This window comes from Cyprinodon tularosa, unplaced genomic scaffold (assembly GCF_016077235.1).
Source record: "Cyprinodon tularosa strain WSP-4 unplaced genomic scaffold, ASM1607723v1 ctg498, whole genome shotgun sequence".
Taxonomy (NCBI): Eukaryota; Metazoa; Chordata; class Actinopteri; order Cyprinodontiformes; family Cyprinodontidae; genus Cyprinodon; species Cyprinodon tularosa.
The window spans coordinates 20395-36651 of NW_024039227.1; the positions used below are offsets into that span (position 1 = coordinate 20395).

Genomic DNA, 16257 nt, shown 5'->3' on the forward strand with positions numbered 1-16257 from the left:
GCCCGAGACCATCAAAAAATGGTCTTGAGACCAAGACCGATCTCGAGTAGACTACTACAACACTGCGAGGAGTCTTGGAATCCGACCAGACCTCAGCGCCACGCTATGACCTAATCGGCGTTGGAATCTGGCCTTTGCAGGATGCAGCCCATGAATTCGAACAGAACCAACATTGGGAGCAACTAATCATAGCCACCCCGTGGCTCCGGCCCTGCCTACCAGGATTTGTTTCTATGAGGACGTAATGCACCTGTTCCCCTCTCGGCCAGAGGGGGGCAGCAGTGATACTCAAGTGGAATGTCCTAAGTCAGTGTTTTCAGTTGGGATGTCCTGATCCAATATTAGTCCGATGCCAGCCAAAAAAATAAAAATGGTATATATATATATATACCGTATATATATATATATATATATATATATATATATATATATATATATATATATATATATATATATATATATATATATATATATATAAGCCGGGTTAATCACCAATTTATTTATAAAAAACCGGACATTTTGACGATTTGTTTTCCTGTTGGTAGAAAGTGACTCTATTTACTATACAACATCCAATTATTTATTTCTTTCATGTTATCAGAAGAGTTTCATGTTTAATGTAATCAAAGGCAAACTGAAAGATCAGAGGAAATATTCACCCCTTCAGCAAAGCTAGAAAAATATCAATCCTGCCTCCTCAGAATAAATTACTTTGTTTTTGCATTTCATGAAGAGGTTTTTGCTCCAGTCTTTCTTCTCCGGTTCAATCCTTCCCTCAACCGAACACAACCAGGAAGCTTGCTTGGTTTCCATGGTAACTCATCTTTACAGCTAGATCTGAGGGTCACTAGGAGACCTCCATGTCTGCTGAGGCTGCAGACGTGGAGGCCTGGCTCCCAGAGTTCACCGCCATGCGCTCTCGGTTGCCGAACACCTCGCTCACTAAAAGCAAACATAGAAGTTATGTTAGGAGAGAAAGGACGAAAACAGATACGGGTTTTAAATCCAATAAAAAAAATGTAAAAACCTGCTGCAACTTCGCTTATGTCCCAAACGCGCAGGCCTTCCCTCTGGCCTCCGAAGGCGTAGACGAAGGGCAGATCAGGGCAACAGGAGGCACAGAACAGAATCCCCTGTTTACAGAACACAATGAATGAGGGGATTCACCACCAAACATCAGACACACATCGTAAACCTAACATTAATGCACCCGATTCACATAAAAGGGATTATTTAAGAGTTTCAATAGAAAAATCTACACAAGAAAGGCTGAAATTCTAATGCAGATCCCTTCATTCATCCACTTCCTCTAAAGTGAATAGGTTTAATACGTTAATGAAGAATTCATCAGATCAGGCCGGAGGGACGGCGTCTGCGCCCCCAGAGGGAGCTGAATACACGCAGAGCCATTCCTCACCATTTTCATATCCCGAGAGTGGACCAGGCTGGGTTTGTTGCCTAAAATGTCCCAAATCTTTACGTGTTTGTCAGCAGAGGAGGTGACCAGACATCCTTTGATCTGGCTGCTCAGGTCCAAACCTGCAGTGAAAAACAGAACAGTGAATCCAACAACGGCCGAGGCGGACGGACAGGAGGTCGATGGGAGACGCCCCACCCACCTGACACTTCTTCGTCATGCGCCTTCAGACTGAACAGCGGTTTATCGGAGCGGGCGTCCAGACAGTAGACGAAGCCGTCCTCAGTGCTAGCCTGAAACACACACAGACATGAAGCTCAGAGCATCTAAAAAAAGGAATACTGACTAAAAGTCCAATATTTCTGCCACTTATTTCATACATTGATCACAGTTCAGTTCAATTCAGTTGATTTATATAACGCCAATTCACAACACGTCATTACAAATCACTTTACAGTTCACCAGATCATACAGTCAAGTTTTCTATCTAAGGGAAACCAGTTGATTGCATCGACTCAATGACTCGAAGGCAATCCCACACACTAAGCATGCTTGTAGCGACAGTGGAGAGGAAAAACTCCCTTTAACAGGAAGAAACCTCCAGCAGAACCAGGCTCAGTGTGAGCGGCCATCTGCTGAGGCCGACTGGGGTTCAAGGAGACAGAAGCAGAGATACAAAAAGCAACTGGAACATCCAGTTAGTCACAGTCAGAGAAACAGGACTACACTGAAAAACAGGCAATGTCCAACATCCATAAACAAAGGTGTTGATGGCAGCAGCACAGCCAAATGGAGTCACAGCCAAACAGGAACAGACCAGATGAAGCTACTCTGAGAAAAAGCAGAGAGCAGAACACTAGAAATCGAACTAACAGATTCTGCAGAGTGGGACAATAGAGATAGAATGACGCAAATGATGAAATAGGGGTCCCTATGTCCTCCATCAGTCTAAGCCTATAGCAGCATAACTATAGAGATAGCTCAGGATAACCTGAGCCACTCTAACTAGAAGCTTTATCAAGCTTTATAGTTAAGACTAGGGCTGGGCGATAATTCAATAACGATATATATCGATCGATAGACGTGTGGCGCAATAGAAAAAAACAGTGTCGATAAAAGTTTGATAAAAAAGAAACGCTGTTTTCCTTCCTTCTCATTGTAGCCTAGCATGTAGGTTTATGCTAGTCACTGCTTCCTCCCAACCAATCACAATCGCCGTCACCAAGCGCCGCCCTCTCAAACCACAACACAGAGCACATGAAGATGTCGCAGCAAGGAGAGGCGGAGGAAATTGTTCCAAAGAAGGGTTTTTGTAGTTCGGCAGTCTGGCAGTATTTCGGTCATGGCAAGTCGGACCAAAAACAAACCACAGTCATCTGGAAAATGTGTAGGAAACCAGTGAAAACCAGTCTGATAACGAAACCAACTTTTTTTTATCATCTCAGCCGCTCACAGCCGCAGGAGTACGAGCTGTGTAGGCCCCGGCGCGGCTCTCCTCCGAGGAATCTTCGGAAAATATAAATATATTTTCAGTTCTGGGCAGTTTCTCACGTAGTTCTAACAATTGAGATAAAAATGCCGAGGGGCCAGAAACTTCAAAGTAAAAACTCAGGTTAAAGCAGGAAACGGGGGCGGCGGCGGTGGGGGGGCATTTATTTATTTGTTATATTCATTTTAGTCACTTTTCTGGTCACTTTAGTTTATTCTTTGTCAGTATTTAATAACATAACTCAGGTCTCTTAAGTTATTTTTCTTTAAAACAATTCTGTTATGGTTAAAAAAGTTGGTTAAATAAAGATTTAATTCGAAGTCTGTGTTTGTGTTTTTTATTAAAATTAAATCATTTAGCAATATTATAAAAAGTCCAGGCAGAGCTGCACATAAAATATGGTTTCAAATCTTTTCAATAATTATCGATATCGATCAATATGCATTTTTTTTTATCGATAAGCTTTTTTTTCTATATCGCCCAGCCCTAGTTAAGACCAAATATATTTCCAGCTTTTTTTAATTCTGATGAGTTCAGCTGCAGGTAAAGAAAACTACAATTCAGTGTCTCAGGAAATGACAATAAAACATCAGAGGAACTAAAAATCTGAAAATGTCCCCATTTGCATGAACACTGGAGACCATTGCTTTGATCATCTGTGCAGCAGCCCTCAAGGTTTTCTCTGGGGTTCAGTGACTATGACCTGGATGACTGAGAACCTTCATCAGCACTCTGGGGTTCAGGTACAGGATCACCAGGTAGACATGCACCGATCCATTTTCTGAATCTGACACCGACATATGGGCCGAGCGTATTCACTGATATCTGATACTGATACGATCCTACTGTTGAATGAATCAACCGTTTAGCACTGCAGTCATAAAACTGACATCCTTCTATTGCTGTAACTACTGCTGTGCAGTACAGAGGATCGGAACGCTGGATTCCCATCAGAGTATCGGATCGGATTACGGTCACTGATCCAGCCTCGTTGGAGTGTGGAAAATGAAACCAGACTCTCCTTACAGCTTGTCAGCAGAGGGAAGCACAAAGTTCTCCATAATCTCCTGGATCGCCGACTGTGGATCAGAACACAGTGGACAAACACCTCAAACCATCACAGTGGAAAAACTCCCCTTCAGAACTACTCTGTGCCTCGATGATCTTCCATCATTTGGCTCCAAATGAGATGAATTTACCTCCATCTAAAACAGTCCAGCTCCTTCTATCCTCAGTCCAGATATGACTCTTCTCATACCTCTATTGTGTAGCAGCTCCTCCTTCCACTTAATTTTCTCTGAATATGCTTTGATACACAACCAGCTTCTGTATCTTTTCTTGTAACCTACCCTCCTAGTGAAGGACGTCCACAGCTGGATTAACTGTGAGACGACGCCTTTGACGCAAAGAGTTCAAATTAAGACTTTCTTACAGCAGACTGAATGTGGAGACGTTCTTTATCATATCACTGACTGCAATAGACATTATTGTTTTATGCAACATCCTAATAGTTCTGAGAGGAACCTGCGTTTACCAGGAAGTTGAAGGGAGAGAAATGGTTCCAGACGAGTCGCTCCACTTGGCCGCTAAACCTCCAGGTTCTGTAGCTGCTGTCTGGACTCCGGCAGTCATAGAGGACAGCTGTCCTGGAAGAGAGAGAGAGAGAGAGACTCTCTGAGGTTATCTTAAACCGTCACAAAGATCTGAGTCTGAGCTCAGGGGTCACTTCACACCCACTTGTCGTACGATCCAGATATCAGAGTCTGAGCCTCAAAGGGGTGAAAGGATAAGGTCTGGACCTGGAAGGTGAGAGGCTGTAGTTTAACAGGCTGTGGACTGTGAGGAGGGGGACACTAAATGCTTCAGCATTGCACGCTACCTTGTCTGTATGCCTTCTCAGAGTGGTGGCCGGTTTGCCTTGAGACAGATCCCACAGGATGACGGTGTCGTCTGCAGAGCCGCTGGCCAACACGCTCCTTCAAACATGAAAAACACGTCAGGAGGACTTTCAATGGCTTCCATCCAGATCTACAGCTCTGCTACAAGAGTTTCATTACATATTATCTATGTATTTCCTTACTTCACTATGTGCAATAACACTACCATGGGAAATAATAGCAATTTAGGTTCTAAATTTGATTCTATATCACTGAGATCCTATCTTATTCTACACTGTTTATATGGGAAGGGTTGTGTTTTACTTATTTTACCCTGTCTTGTTATATTAAATATTTGAATTTTCTCTTTTTTGACACAACAAACTTACAGAAAACAAACTTAACATGTAAAGTGTACTTATAGACATTTACATTCACTCATGCATTCAGCATTAAAACCTTCATTTGTCCAGTTCCAAAAATATACAAAACCCTTTAGATTAAGGAAGAGAAAAATGACAAGGCAATATATGAATAGAAACTGTAGTCAAGACATCCATCAATAAGCTCCACCTTCAGTCCCTATGATCCTCATATATGGCTCCCATAGATTCTCAAAGTCCTGTTGTTTGCCTGGCAATGTATGCTAGTTTTTCCTGTCTGAGTGAGACTGCAACTTCTTTCCTCCACAGTCCCATGGAGGAAAGAAGGCTTGAAGAAGTCTGTAGTCCAGAGGTCATGGATTAGCGGACCTAGGTCAGAATCTGGACCCAACCTGATTTAAAACATTTATAAATTACTGTTGTCTGATGGCAGTATCTAATTTCACTTGCGCTGCTTCTCCTGTTATTATAGTAAAGCCTTCTGGAGCGCCAGGACAAGGCTATACATGATACAAATTAGCCAATGAGCTGCTGTCAGTCTGGGTTGCTGCTGCTGCTACTTTTAGACACAGCAGGCAAACCTGTGGCAAGCCGGGCGATGGGAAAGAAGGAGAAGATGATGAGAAAAAGAGAGCAGAGAAAGTGTGGACTGCTGGAAGAACTGTGGTGAACTGGTGAAAGAAAAGTGAAATGGTGCTCAAAGATGACCCTGCACATTTAGAGGATGTTTGGCTCAACCTGCTGCTGTGAAGCAGGATTCTCCACCATGAACATAAACAAAAATAAATTTGGATCCAGGCTCAAAATTAGCTCCTTGATACACTGCAAAATTATCTAGAAATAAGTAAAAATGTCTTAAATCAAGTGTATTTACCCTTAATTTTAGTAGGTATATGGTATGATCTGGCAATGGAATGAGTATTTTACTCTTAACCCTTTAATGCTGATCCAAGAATAAAACAAAACAGAAAATAACTTTTTTTTGGTTAGAATTCCTTATTTAGCCTTTTAACAAAATATGTAAAAAGAAAAAACAGAAATACATTTTTACATAATTTATTACTATGCGATAAGTCAAGATTATTTTTGTATAGTCTTCTGCCCTCTGTTATCAGGTATATCTGAATGTGTAAAATAGGATTTTGAGCAAAGTTTTTACCATTAAATTATGCAAAAGGTGTCAGACGCAAAACATTTCAGAAATCGTATCTATCAAATATGATACATTTGACATTACAGAGTTAAAATAAGAATATTAGATAATATGCACTTGTAATAAGGCAATGCAATTGTGTTTTCTTATTTTTTTTTTCCAACTCTTTATTTAGTCTTTTTTATAATACAAAAACAAAAGAAAAAACAAGAAAAAACAAAAAACAAGCTGGGGGGAGCATACATTACCATATTTTCCAAAGCTTATTTTTATTTATTTTTTCCTCTTATGGTTGGGTTTTGACCTTGAACGTAGACCACTTCTGCCATTTTTTCTCAAAGTCACCTTCTTTAAGGCTCAGACGAAAAGTCTAATTTTCCATGGTGTATAGTTCGTCTACAATATTCAGCCATTGTCCATGCCCAGGTGGGTCACATTTCAACCAATTCCTTGTCAATGCCTTTTTGGCAGCAATCAGTAATATTTTGCAGAGGTAAATGTCTTCTTTTTCCAGTGAATTCATATGGCATAAGTCCTAGGTATACAAAGCTCGGATCTCGGGGTATAGATAAGCATAAAATTTCCTCTACTGTCTGAATGACACTGTTCCAGAATAACTGCAGTTTAATGCATGACCAAAAGATATGGGAGTGATTGGGATCTACATGTCCACACCCTCTCAAGCATTTCTGTTGTTGACTAAGTTGTTTTGATTTTATATATGGGGTGGTAAAGAAACGAATTAGATTTTTCCATCCAAATTCTCGCCATCTTCTTGAGCTGGTTGAAGATTGTTGTGTTTTACACATGGAGGACCAGTCACTCCCAGTTAATGTAATGTTGAATTCTCGTTCCCACTTTTTTTTAACATGGAATGAATTTCTGCCATCGCATTTTTGGAGACTATTGTACAACTTTGATACCATTTTTGAGGGAGTTCCAACATATGCACGTGTCAAGAGTATAATCACCTCACTAATTCCTTCTGATAGGTCCCTGTTCACCTCTTTGTCGTAAAAGTGACGCAATTGTAGGTAGCGATATAGGTCTCTGTTTTCAAGATTGAATTCTTCTTTAACTTTTTCAAATGATTTGAATATTTTCCCTTCAGTGAGTGTACATATTGCTGTAATTCCCCTCTCCATCCACCTGATAAATGTATCATCTGACCCACTGGGGCCAAAACTGGGCATTTGAGATGGCCATATTAATAATTTACTATCACCTTCAATTTTGTTTTTCTTAACGACCTCATACCATGTTTTCAAAGTTTCGCCCAGGATAGTTCCCTCCTCTTTACTATCTGTTAAGATTTTACACCCCAATTTTGCAGGAGGTGGTATTTTACCAAGATTGAATTCGATTTGCTTCCACTTTGCACTATATGTTGGAGAACACCAATAAACAACGTATCTCAGTTGGGCCGCCCAGTAGTATTTTTTAAGGTCAGGTAAAGCGAGTTCTCCTTTTTCCTTTTCTAACTGGAGTGTTCTGAGTCTTACCCTAGGTTTAATACCCGCCCAGATAAATCTAGATAACACCTTGTTCCATGTGGAAAATTGGGTTTCTGGGATCCTTATGGTGTTTTCTTATTTTAAATCTAAATTGTCTTGTTCCATTGGAAAAGTGTCTCACTTACCTTCTCAATTCAAGAACAAATGCACTTATTTCAAATAAAAATTACTCATTAGATTTTCATTTTTTGCAGTGTATGTGCTTTAGAATGGCTTTGTCTCCATTCGTACCCAGGTTTAAAACCTTGCAGGGCAGCATAAAGCCCACTGCTCTTATTAAGCCAGAAAAAAGGAAAATAAAATAAACCGGTCAGTTCAGGTGTTTTATAAAATATGTGAAATTCATATCATGAAATCATGAAATTATCTCTACAACAAACTGAACGATTGTTGTTTTCTACTTCAATCAACACTTTAGATTTTAAAATGGAAAAATTTTCTATTTTTTATTTACTTTTTAATTTAATGTATAACATGGATACATAAACACCTCATTTTAATTCTGTGTTAAATTTTGTTTAAAGTAACAGATTATAATTATAAATGTCTCCAGACCTTTGCTGGTAGTTGATTTCTTTATTCTGACTTTATTCTGATTTTTAATTGGTTACCCCTGCTGTAGTCTATTAATGTAGTTGTCCTCTGCGATTGTTTAAATTCTACTGGATATATTCCTAGAACACAGATTTTAACCTCTAACTGGACTTTCACCTTAAGCAATTCAGATAGACACCTAATAACATCTCTTCCAAAACCTCTGGACTTTAAGACATTCCCACAGACAATGGAGAAGACGTCCTTTTTCAGATAAACATTTAGTGCAAGTATCTGGAATATCACTGGACATATGATGAAGCCTAAGTTTAAATCATGTGTCTATCATTTGATTTATGCCTTATTCCAGTTTAATTCATCTATTTCTTTGAACGCATCTCCTCTCCAAGTGTCTAATTCATCTATTGCTAAATCATTAGAGGAAATCATCAACAAATTATAGAACACAGAAAAAAAGTCCCCAATGCTCACCGCTTCTTTTTTTGTTAAGGGTGGAATGTCAACTATTCATTTCAGTTTTGATGACATATAGATTTTTAATTGCAAATATTTAAAAAAAAATTTTTGGGGGGTATTAAATACTTCTTACATAACTGATCAAAAGCAACAGGCCATCAGCATATTGCACTTTCATTTTCTAAATGCCTTTTGGTTTTATTTTGCTATATTCTATATATTCTGGAAACGGTTACACTGCGAGAAAAATATTTCCCACAAGTAATTAATAACGTAATTCTGCTTTAACTCTAAACAGGAATAAATGCACAGCTGGAGGATTTAATGACAATGAAGGGAACAGACTCTGGAAATATGACTTTTGATGATTTTCTACTTTAAGGTTCAAACACAGACTTTTCCAAAGGTGCAGAGGAATAAAAGCCAAACCGACCTGACCAGCTTGTTCCAGGACAGATCCAGTACAGCGTCCGTGTGTCCGTCCACAGGCTCCGCTGCAGCCTGAAACACAACCAGCCGCTAAACACTTAGCCATCAGCGGCAGGGGAAGCTTCCATGCTGCGTTCACAGCCAGCGTGTTTAGAGCCTAAGGGGCGTCATAGTTAGCATGGAAGGTCTATGGTAGACATGGCGTCCTGTGGCGGTGCTTGTGCATCGTTTCACAGGCATTAAGCTGCCGTGCGTTATGCATAAGTTAGGCTGTCGTTTGACATAAGTTCTGGACTCGTTATGAATACTCTATCTATACGCCAGGGCTCTGAGGGGCTGTGAACGCAGCATAAGAAGGATTATAAAGTTCCGTCTGAATCCACAATCAGGAAACCTTCTTGCTTTTCTTTTTCTTCTTAGACGCCTTTTTGCTTCCCAGGGAGAAGACCGGCTCCAGACAGTCCACTACGTCCAGATCCCACACATCTATCTGAGGAGTCATGTTGCCCACGGCGACGTAGTTAGCTGCAAGTGACCACACAGAGAGGACACTCTGACTTTTCTTCCACTAAAGCTGGAAACGTCACTGCTCAGAAAGCAGGAAGCTTCTCCTACCTGGTCCTTCCTGCGGGTTCGGGTCAAAGTCCAGCCATTCCACACACAGAGGATAGGCTGGCAGCAGGATGTCATGATGGACATACATGGAGTCCTCCTCCGAGGTATAAACTGGGAAGTTAAACACATTTGCTCAGCTTCAGGTGAGGTTTCCCAGTCATTCAGGTCATATTCATTCCAAAATAGTTAAAAAAACAATCCACTGGACTTTGTTTCCAAGTTTGAAGACACCAACAACTCGCCCAGTTAATATATATTGATATATATTTACCATGTCAGGGTTTATACATGAATGGGTAACTCTTATTTCATGCTTTTTAATGCTCTTAGAAATAATCTTAATGCCATCAACAATTAACCTGACAACAGCCAGATGCATGTCTCGCTCCGCCCAGCTCCACTCACATACATCTGGGAACCCGCTCATTGAAAGTGATTTCCCCAGTGATTTATGGTCTGTCCAATCAGGACGCAGGGCGGGTGTGTCCTGGAGTGGAGAAGCGACCGTGAGATTCCAACAACAATGGCGGCTCGCATTGAGGAAGCAAGCGTTAGCATTGATGCTGCTATTTCTTCTGTGTTGTCTAATCTATCTGATATTGTTTCATTAAAAGAACATCAGAGAACGGCTTTGAAGGCTTTTGTTGGTGGAAATGATGTTTTCGCCCTTCTCCCGACCGAATTTGGCAAGAGCTTGATCTACGAAATGGCTCCTCCTCTCACAGCGTCACGGGTTAGCTTCGGTGTGAGTGGTTGAAATAGCACGTCAATAAAGATGACAGACAAGTGGCTTATCCAATCATATGGAACGAGTTTTGATAAGGCCCAGCCTTCAGTAAAGGCAATTCCTATGGCGGTGTCCCAGATGTATGTGAGCGGAGCTAGGCGGAGCGAGACATGCATCTGGCTGTTGTCAGGTTAATCAACAATTCCCCATGACTTAAATATAACTATATATATATTTATATATTAGGGATGGAAGGGTTTATGAAAACCGTCCGAACCGTTTGGTTCGACTGTCTCGGTTCGGTTCGCGTGTGTTGCGTTCGGTTCATGCGCTGCTCCTTTTTCTCATAGGCGAAGCGTTTACACTCCAGAGCAGAAGGTGGCGGTACTGCGACCAAAGCCAACCACCAGTAGTAAACAAGAAGAAGAAGCGAAGCATCTTAGCCGGGTGTAGCAGGGAAAAAAATCAGTTGTTGTGGAGAATTGTGTGGGTATGGCGAGTGGGAAAGAACAGGAGTTGGAAGACGCGCCAGCAGCACTTTATAGGTCTGCTGTATGGGACCACTTTGCATCTAGAGTGACCTACGATGACAGCGGAAAGAAAGTTGTGGATAAAAACAGTGTGCAAGCATTGTGCAACACGTTTTGTTTATGCTAACAGCAACATGATCAACATGTCAGGCTAACAATCAACATATACCGAACTGAATCGAAAACCGTGACCACGAAACCGTGAACCGAACCGTGGATTTTGTGAACCGTCCCACACACACACACACGGCAAAATTCTTCATCATCTTCACCGTGGACAGGATGCAGCCATGTCCTGAGTTCCTCTATTGCATTTTCACCCATTCTCTAGCCTTTTCTCCGCCTCAAGCTTCTTTTCCGAAGCCATTTTAATGCCACGTTTATCAAATTTAATGAATTTTAATGCCAATTAAGGCCTTAATATAAAAAACAATAATTTAATGACTTTTAATGCGGAAACCCTGTATGTGAACATGAATACACTTCAGTATAACTTAATTCAGGTGAACTATAATACAGTCAGTAAATGGTTGAATGAAATCTCCCCAATAACTGTCGGGGAGGAGATAATGCTGCTGACGTTCATCCATTCCCTGTTAGTCCAGTTCCCACATACATCAAGCCTGTCAGGATCGGCAGTTCTAACGCGATTTCTGGACTCGTCTTTAAGCAGAGCAACTTGTGAAAAAGCTCTTTCAACTGGTGCATTAAATATTTAATTGCACCATCCGCTAAATCCTGATAGCAGCGGTTTCCTCCAGCATCTTTAAAAGATTAATCTTCCTTCCAGAACGCATCGATTGTCAGCACAAAGTTTATCACATCAGATCCATTAAAGTAGTTCTCTGTTGTAAACAGCCTGGCAGACGTTAGCCAATCAGTGATGGAGGAAGGTCAGGGAGGCTTTGATTGGTGATGAATGATTGGGGGAGATGTGTTTTGATAGGTTAACTTAAAAACCTGCCGATCTGACTCTGAACCCACCCAAATTATCTCCACCTGCCCAAAGCAATTTTTACCCTCAAAATGAAAAGCGCCCAACCTGGAAACACTGCTGACACACCTAGACCTCCCTGATACCTTCCACCAGAGACGTTAGACAGACTCTCGAAGGAGGGAACTTTCTGGTTCTGCCTCCTGGGTTTGTAGTTCAGGCAAGAGGATGGATGTCTGAAAATTTGGGATAAAATTAGTGGAAATAAAAAGCAAAAAAAAAACAACTACTGTATTCTATCCCACAATTCTTTAGAGTTAAATTTATTTCAAAACTGCATAAAAATTTAAACTGCTGAAAACACCTTTTTTTAGTTAATAGAGTAATATCAAAGATGAGGTATTTACTGTAGATCTCCAGGTTGCAGCAGTCCTTCTCTGTTTTTCCAGCCAGGATGAGGTTATCTGTGGGTTTGATCTGGAAGTCTTCTCGCTCATACTGGTCCTGGACGAGGAGAAACACATGGAGACGTATGGAGGAGCTTTCTCTGGGAGGAGACACGACATGACGGACCAACTGAATCTGAACAGATGCTCACTGTGTCCTTGATGGTGATGTAAGGATCCTCGTCGTTAGAGCTGAACACTGTGAGCCCGGCCAGACTGTCACCGAGGTTGGCGGTATCTGAACGGGATTCAGAGAAACATCACAAGGGTTACTATGGAGACGCCACACTACAGGGCTTTACAAAATGATTAAGACTTTATGTCTCAGTTCCACTTCACGTCACAATCAAGTGCAACTATGAAAATTCAGCTTCAAACTTTAAAAACAGCAACAATTCAATCTGAATATTTACATCAGGAACTTTTAAAGGAAAAGCCCGGTTAATATTCAGAATACAAACTCCTGAAAGTACTTTAAATATGAAATTATTACAAACTGTTCAATAAATAAGTTTTTTTAATTAAGAGTAATTTAATTTGAATGTGTTTTACTGGAGGCATCCATGTTTGTCAAAGAACACTACTGCCACCTACTGGTTTGTGACGTCACGGTGCGGTATCGGCTGTTGATCAAGTCCCAGTGCTGTATCTGGTGTTTGTCACAACGCGCTGTTATCCAAGTCATCTTGAAAACATTCTTCTTCCAAATGTTCGCTACAGAATACGTGTTTTTTCTCTGGCCAGAAGTTCAATGGCAAATCCTCCCTCTTCTTATCTGGGCAAAAATGGCCGCTCCCAGACTAAGTGATCGTGACATTTGAAATATTTCCAGGACATGTCCTACTTTATATACCTAAAAAAAATAGATCGGGGGAAAGTTCTAAATCATCTGGGATTTTGGTCGACACCACCGAGCCGTCAGCAAGGCGGTGAAGTTGGTTTGAAGTTGGATATTGGATATTAAAGCTCCGCGGAGTCAGCGGGATCTAGCAAACGGTTGATCTGACTGAAGCGCTCCGATGTCGGCCAGCGTCTCTAAGCTGCTGCCTCCTCCCACATGCCGTGGTGCATTTAGGGACCGTCAACAAACCAAGCACTCTTGAGAAACAAAAATCAATAAATTCCTTATCTTATGACCAGCTAAGACCAAACTAATACTAAAACATGCTAATAGATAAAGATTGCTTTTATGCAATTTTAGGCTACTTTCAATTTTTAAAGACAGAAGTTGGGACTTTTCTTCAATAGCTTCCAGGTCATGTGACCCAGTGACTCAAATTCTTTGTGAAATTGTTCTACTACTTTAGCCTGATGAGGCGCACTCATTTTTATTCAATTTTAAGCCTTTGTATATTTAAAAAAATAATAATTATTACAAAAATAATTTATATTTATTCAATAGCTTCCAGGTCATTTGGTCCACTGACTCCAAATAGATCACTGTGGAAAATATGAAACAATAGAACATGTTATACTGAAATGTCATAAATATGAAAGCGAGAGCAAAACATATGAGGAGAGAGTTTGAATTTAATAAGGAAAAGATTCAATTATTAGATATTTTGAGCAAGAATTTGGGGAGTAAACATATAAAAATTGTTATTCGATTTTTAAAGAAAACTAAATTATTTCATAAAATTTGATTATAGAGAGGGTTTGTTTTTTTTTCCTTAGAATTTCTATATAAGTTTATTAGTGATAGTCCATAACAAACCACACTCCATACCAGTAAGTGGCAGTAATGCTACTAAATGTTTGTTAACAACCACCAATAAATCCAACAAGAAGAAGAAGACTCCAAATCTATTTCAAATCTTTCTACTACGGTACATTAGCCTGATGAAGCGCACTCATTTTTATTCCATTTTAAGCATTTGTATATATATATATAAAAAAGTGTCCTCCTTTTCAGAAACCCAAATCTGGTCACCCTACCATGAACGTATTAGTTTAAGGTATAAAAAATATAAATCCATTGATTATTCCTTAATAAATCCTTATTATTCCTTTAAAAGGCCACTTAGAGGAGGAGGGACACATTAGAAACGCACTGTAAAGCATTACCTGTATCCTCTTCATCACTATAGAGCATTACCTGTATCCTCTTCATCATATTTATCCAGGCCATATTCAGCCAACTCATCATCTTCCTCCTCTTCATCATTCTCATCCTTTGGACCAAACTCATCATCCTCATCTGGTGCTTCCTTAGATGGATCTTCATCATTTGGTATGCCCTCATCCTCCTCATCATCATCCTCTACTTCCCTGGTTTAAATAAGGAGGAATTCAGTGTTTGGAGGGAAATAAACAACATCAGTGTTTTATTTACTAATGATCACCCGAGATCTTCTCTGGCTTCTGTTATGATTCGTTGAAGCTCCTCTTGACTCAGTTCAACCTGGTGGAAAACAGAAGGGAAATCACTTTAATACACCTGATATGTTAAATTTATCTGTTTTCAAATAACCCTGATGTGCGACATTCGTTAATGTTGCTGAAGGATAAAAAACGTGGTTTATTTAGACATCCTGGAGTTTTAAAATATCAGAAAAGGCACCATAAAAGGAACCAACTGTCCGTCACTCACCTTGTCAGGGGTTTCCTTGGCAACGCCACGTTTCACCCAGCCAACACATGTGATCTGGGAGCTCATTATGTCCACAATAATGATCGAAGAAGGAGATTAAAATGAACAAATGCGATGTTTTCGTTCTCCAACTGCTTCAACAGGCGTGCACACTTTGATACATGTGAGACTGAGACAGGACCGGGGCGGTTCAAAGAGATGCCTGATCAAAATTCCACTAAAAAGTACAGCGAAGGCGCAGAAAATGAAAGAAAAACAAACAAACAATGAAAGTGTGACATAAATAAGATTGAAATATTAAACATGGAAAATTCAAGATAACAAAATCACCTATGACAGAATTTATACATAAACACATACTGGAAGGTAACTGACGTCTATGTTCTAGTGTCACTGGGGAGATGTCCATCTGAACTGGAGGACAAGAGTCAGCACAACACCACTGTGGAACCAGAATACTGACCTCATCCGCATTGTCAACAGAAATAGTACCTTAGGAACATGGGCCTCTACGTAATCTACACTCAGAATAAAACATTTTTAAAAGGGTTTTTTGAAAGTTGAATAGTATGAAGGACCCGGATATAATTTTTTTTCCTAATTCAATTATTTTTATTTCTATAGTGCAAATTCACAACACATGTCATCTCAAGGCACTTTACAATTCACCAGATTATACCGTCAATTCATTCAAAGTTTTCTATCTACAGAAAACCAGTTCCCTCACAGTAAGCATGCTTGTAGCGACAGTGGAGAGGAAAAACTCCCTTTTAACAGGAAGAAACCTCCAGCTGAACCAGGCTCAGTGTGTGTGGCCATCTGCTGAGGCCGACTGGGGTTCAAGGAGACAGAAGCAGAGATACAGAAGGCAACTGTAAAAGGCGCTCCCTTCTAGGAAACACAAATGAAAAATATTACAGCTCCACAGCCAAATTAGAAAAAATATATCAAATATTAATATATTGTAAAATATACATTATATGGAATACATTATATATAAATAATATATCCAATAAAGGCTAATATTTGTCGTTCCTTTCAAGAGAAATTGTTATTTTTAGTGCGGAACATTTAACTTTCTCCACTTGTATTATTATTATTTATTCATTATTTTGGAATGGAAATTCCAAATGGAAAGAATA

General features: G+C 40.0%; 1 protein-coding gene across 1 annotated transcript; it reads right to left on the minus strand.

Moving 5' to 3' along the window:
• Positions 1-467: 467 nt before the first annotated feature.
• On the minus strand, positions 468-15303 carry pwp1 (PWP1 homolog, endonuclein). Its single transcript, XM_038302683.1, has 15 exons — positions 15116-15303; positions 14868-14926; positions 14621-14793; positions 12678-12763; positions 12487-12583; positions 9889-9999; positions 9668-9798; positions 9278-9345; positions 4786-4882; positions 4644-4705; positions 4441-4552; positions 1620-1710; positions 1418-1539; positions 1028-1133; positions 468-942 (listed from the first exon to the last, which is right to left on the minus strand). Exons 1-15 carry the CDS (start codon positions 15179-15181, stop codon positions 848-850), a joined length of 1476 nt encoding a protein of 491 aa, XP_038158611.1. The 5' UTR covers positions 15182-15303; the 3' UTR covers positions 468-847.
• Positions 15304-16257: the final 954 nt, after the last annotated feature.

Coding starts and splice junctions, on each gene's coding strand:
- pwp1 (XM_038302683.1), bottom strand. CDS start 15,181: ATGAGCTCCCAGATCACATGTGTTGGCTGGGTGAAACGTGGCGTTGCC. Junction 4,883..9,277: donor TCCTGGAACAAGCTGGTCAG/GTCGGTTTGGCT, acceptor TCATGTTTGAAG/GAGCGTGTTGGCCAGCGGCT. Junction 1,134..1,417: donor ACTCTCGGGATATGAAAATG/GTGAGGAATGGC, acceptor TTCTGTAAACAG/GGGATTCTGTTCTGTGCCTC.